The sequence below is a fragment of the Orycteropus afer genome, unplaced genomic scaffold, assembly GCF_000298275.1.
Source record: "Orycteropus afer afer isolate SDZICR_OR568_19922 unplaced genomic scaffold, OryAfe1.0 scaffold00329, whole genome shotgun sequence".
Classification (NCBI taxonomy): domain Eukaryota; kingdom Metazoa; phylum Chordata; class Mammalia; order Tubulidentata; family Orycteropodidae; genus Orycteropus; species Orycteropus afer.
Genome location: NW_006921916.1, coordinates 2886645 through 2890067, shown reverse-complemented (window position 1 = coordinate 2890067; position 3423 = coordinate 2886645). Strand labels below are relative to the sequence as shown.

The 3423-nt window shown below is 39.8% G+C and overlaps 1 protein-coding gene across 1 annotated transcript in view; it reads right to left on the bottom strand.

Annotated features, from left to right (window-relative positions):
• Positions 1 to 1562: 1562 nt before the first annotated feature.
• The window catches only part of RGS20 (regulator of G protein signaling 20), a gene marked incomplete at its 5' end in the record, with an annotated part of 51900 nt that continues 50039 nt past the window's right edge, over positions 1563 to 3423 (bottom strand). The window contains one exon of the mRNA XM_007952209.1: positions 1563 to 1751. Within this exon, the coding sequence (XP_007950400.1) occupies positions 1563 to 1751 (189 nt within the window). The remainder of the gene's footprint in view (positions 1752 to 3423) is intronic.

Here is a 3423-nt window from a genome sequence, read left to right as displayed (position 1 = left end):
TCTTCTCTTCTTTTCTTGTCTTTTTAGTGATCTCTTGCTTTCTTCATGGATAATGTTCTTGATATCTTCCCACAATTCATCTGGCTTTCGGTCACTGAACAATGCAGCCATTCATCCTACAACACATATTTTTTGGGGACACAGTTCAATCCATAGGAGTTCCTTAGAAGTGCAGATGGTGAGATTTTTGTCTCAGGTATTTTGGACATGTTATCAGGAGGGACCAGTCTCTGGAGAAGAACATCATGCTTGGTAGAGGTCAGTGAAAAAGAGGAAGACCCTCAATGAGATGGATTGACATGGCATTTGTGACAATGGGCTCAAACACAGCAAGGATTGTGAGGATGATGTAGGACCACAGACAGTGTTTTATTCTGTTTCACATGGGGTTGCTATGAGTCAGAACCAATACAATGGCACCTGACAACAACAACAACAACAAAGACAGAATCCTAGTCTGGGAGCTAAAATAAATTTTGCATATAACCCTACTTACTTAACCTTATATTTCCCAAATATTTTATATATGAAGGAAAAAATAAAGATGAACATAAAACTACTGTGCTCTATTTTTTAAAAAGAGTGAAAATGCCCAGATTTCTTCAATAATAAAAAGTGGACACACATTTATTTTAAAGCATTGTTAGTAATATGACCAAATTGTGAACTTAAATATTCATTCTTTACATTGGCAAACTCTGGTATTACAATAATGATAACTATTTAATGAAATAATTTTCTATGCATTGTTGCTCTTATCAAATATTTGAGGCTGGGCCACTCAAGAGCACACTGCTTTATATTAATTATGTAAAGACAGACACATTATATCTACATACATATATTGCAAGAAAAAGTGGAGTACCATTTTTACAAGTGTTGGTCATATGTCTATGAAATGTGAATTTGGGTCCTCCATGACAGACACTGATAAGTGTTCAAAATGAAGCTTGACAGAAGGAAGAGCAGCAGAGAAATCCCTGAATGAAAGAACTTTCTTTTGGGGGAGAGAAATCAGTTGTTGAAATCATGCAAAACAAAAGCAGTCCAATTTGTTTTCAGTGGATGTACATGCTCCAGACAGTATGGAGGCTCCTAATGTGCTCTCTGCTGGTGAGAGCATGCTACTATTAATGAAAATATAAATATACTACCTTTCTAAAGCAGTCATATTCCATTTTTTCCCTCTATAATATCACTAATTGTTACTTGTTGTTATGTGCCATCGAGTCGGACCCAACTCATAGTGACTCATCCTTGGGTTTCTGAGGCCGTATCACTACAGAAGTAGATTGCCCAACCTTCCTTCCGAGGAGTGGCTGGTGGGTTTGAACTGCCAACCTTCTGGTTTGGAGTCAAGTGCCTTAGGCACTGTGCTACCAGAGCTCTAACACTAAAGGTAGCTGCAATTTATTTTGTGAATAATATATAGCCCTCTGTAAAAGGAAGCATGTTATTAAAATAGATTATTACTCCAGAGATACATCTACCTCTAAATTCTCTGTTCTAGAAATAGTCCATGGTTTCTACTATTATTTTATTGTTAATAAATTTGAAAAATCTTATGCTTCAATTGATTTCTCAGATAAGGACTGGAGCAAGTCCTTATAGAGATTTGAGTTCATAAACCGAGGGTATGAGTCTCTGTGCATTAGAGTGTATATCTGAAGCTGTGCATCATCAAATATATGCTGGGATGGTTCCAACATGTTTCTGTTGATGACTTCTCTTACTCTGGAGTCTAAACTGACCTGTAAATAGAAACAAATGATACTAGTGTTAGATGCTACCCTTTGTCAATTTATCCCCAAATCCCATAGTTTTTCTGTGTTTTAAAAATCTCTAACCAAAAAAACATCATCCAAAAATCCAAACCACAGCAAGAGCAACTGAAAGCATAAACAACAGAGGCTATCACACTTTGGTGGCCTCAGAAGCCCCTGGAGCACTTGTTAAACACAGACTACTGGGTTGCCCCCAGAGTTCTGATTCAGCAGATGTGAGTTCCCAAAACCCCAAACCCACTGCCTTTGAGTAGATTCTGACTCATAGCTACCCTATGGGACAAAGCCCCATAGGGTTTCGAAAGCTGTAATCTTTACAGAAGCAGACTGCCACATCTTTCTCCCACAGAGCAACTGGTAAGTTGGAACTGCTGACCTTTTAGTTAGAAGCTGAATGCTTAACCACTGCGCCACTAGGGATCCTTAGGTCTGGGTAGGGACCTGGTAATTTGTATTTCTAACAAGTTCTAGGTAATGCTGATGGGAACACATTGTACAATCGTGCTTTAGAAAATCTCAACTTTGTTCTGCTTCCTTAAAATGACTGTACTGTATTCTCTAAAGAAAAATGGAGCATGCAGACATGTGTGCCATGGAATTGATTCCCACTCAGATGAGCCCTAGTGGTGCAGTGGTTAAGAGTATGGCTCCTAATGGAAAGGTGAATGGTTTGAACCCACTCCATGGAAGAAAAGACCTGGTGATCTGCTCTTATTAGGATTTACAGCCCATGCAACAGTTCTACTCTGTTTTATTGAGTCACCACAAGATGTACGGGAGCTCTGGTAGTGTAGTGCCTAAGGCATTTGACTGCTAACCAGAAGGCTGGTGGTTCAAACCCACCAGCCACTCTTCTGAAGGAAGATTGGGCAATCTACTTCCTTAGAGATACCACCTCGGAAACCCCAGGAGGGATTGCTAATTTCTTAATAATACTTGAGGGCACTAGAGCTTCAACACAGATGAAAACAACTGGTTTCAGGGAATCCGTGCCAGGCCAACTGGTAAGAAAGGGAATGTCAGTGCCTGGCTACCACTGTCAACTATTCAGAGGGGGATCTGTGTAGGAGATCCTGGATAGAATGGGAAAACAATGTGGAACAAAACTCAAAATTATGAAAAAAAGACCAGGCAGGCTTGCTGCTCTGAAAGAGCCTGGTGAAAGCCCTGAGATATGGCCCCTAGCTGCCCTTCAGGTCTGGAATTGAACTCCTGTGGCTTCCAGCCAAATAAAAGACCAGCATATGGGTTGAACATTTACATTAGGTAGATAGACTCCTTGGAGAGATCAATCATGGGAGAACAAAAGGGCAGTGTATACACAGGGAGATGGCTCAGAGGCGCAGGGTTTCATGGGAGGGAAGGATGCAGCGAAGAGGTAACTTATGGGGAGGAAGTGGGAAGAGAGAGCTGTTACATTGTGGGAAATTGCAGTCAATGTCACCAGACAAAATGTATATGAACTGCTGTATGGAAAATGAAATTGCTCTGTAAACTTTCACCCAAATCACAATAAAAATTTATATATATACATATATATATAAAAGTTAAAAAGAAAAAAAGAAAGAGTGTCAGTAACCTGGGAGTTGACTCAGAAGCAATATGGAAGGTTTAAAACCATGAGCCCTGTTGTTGTTAT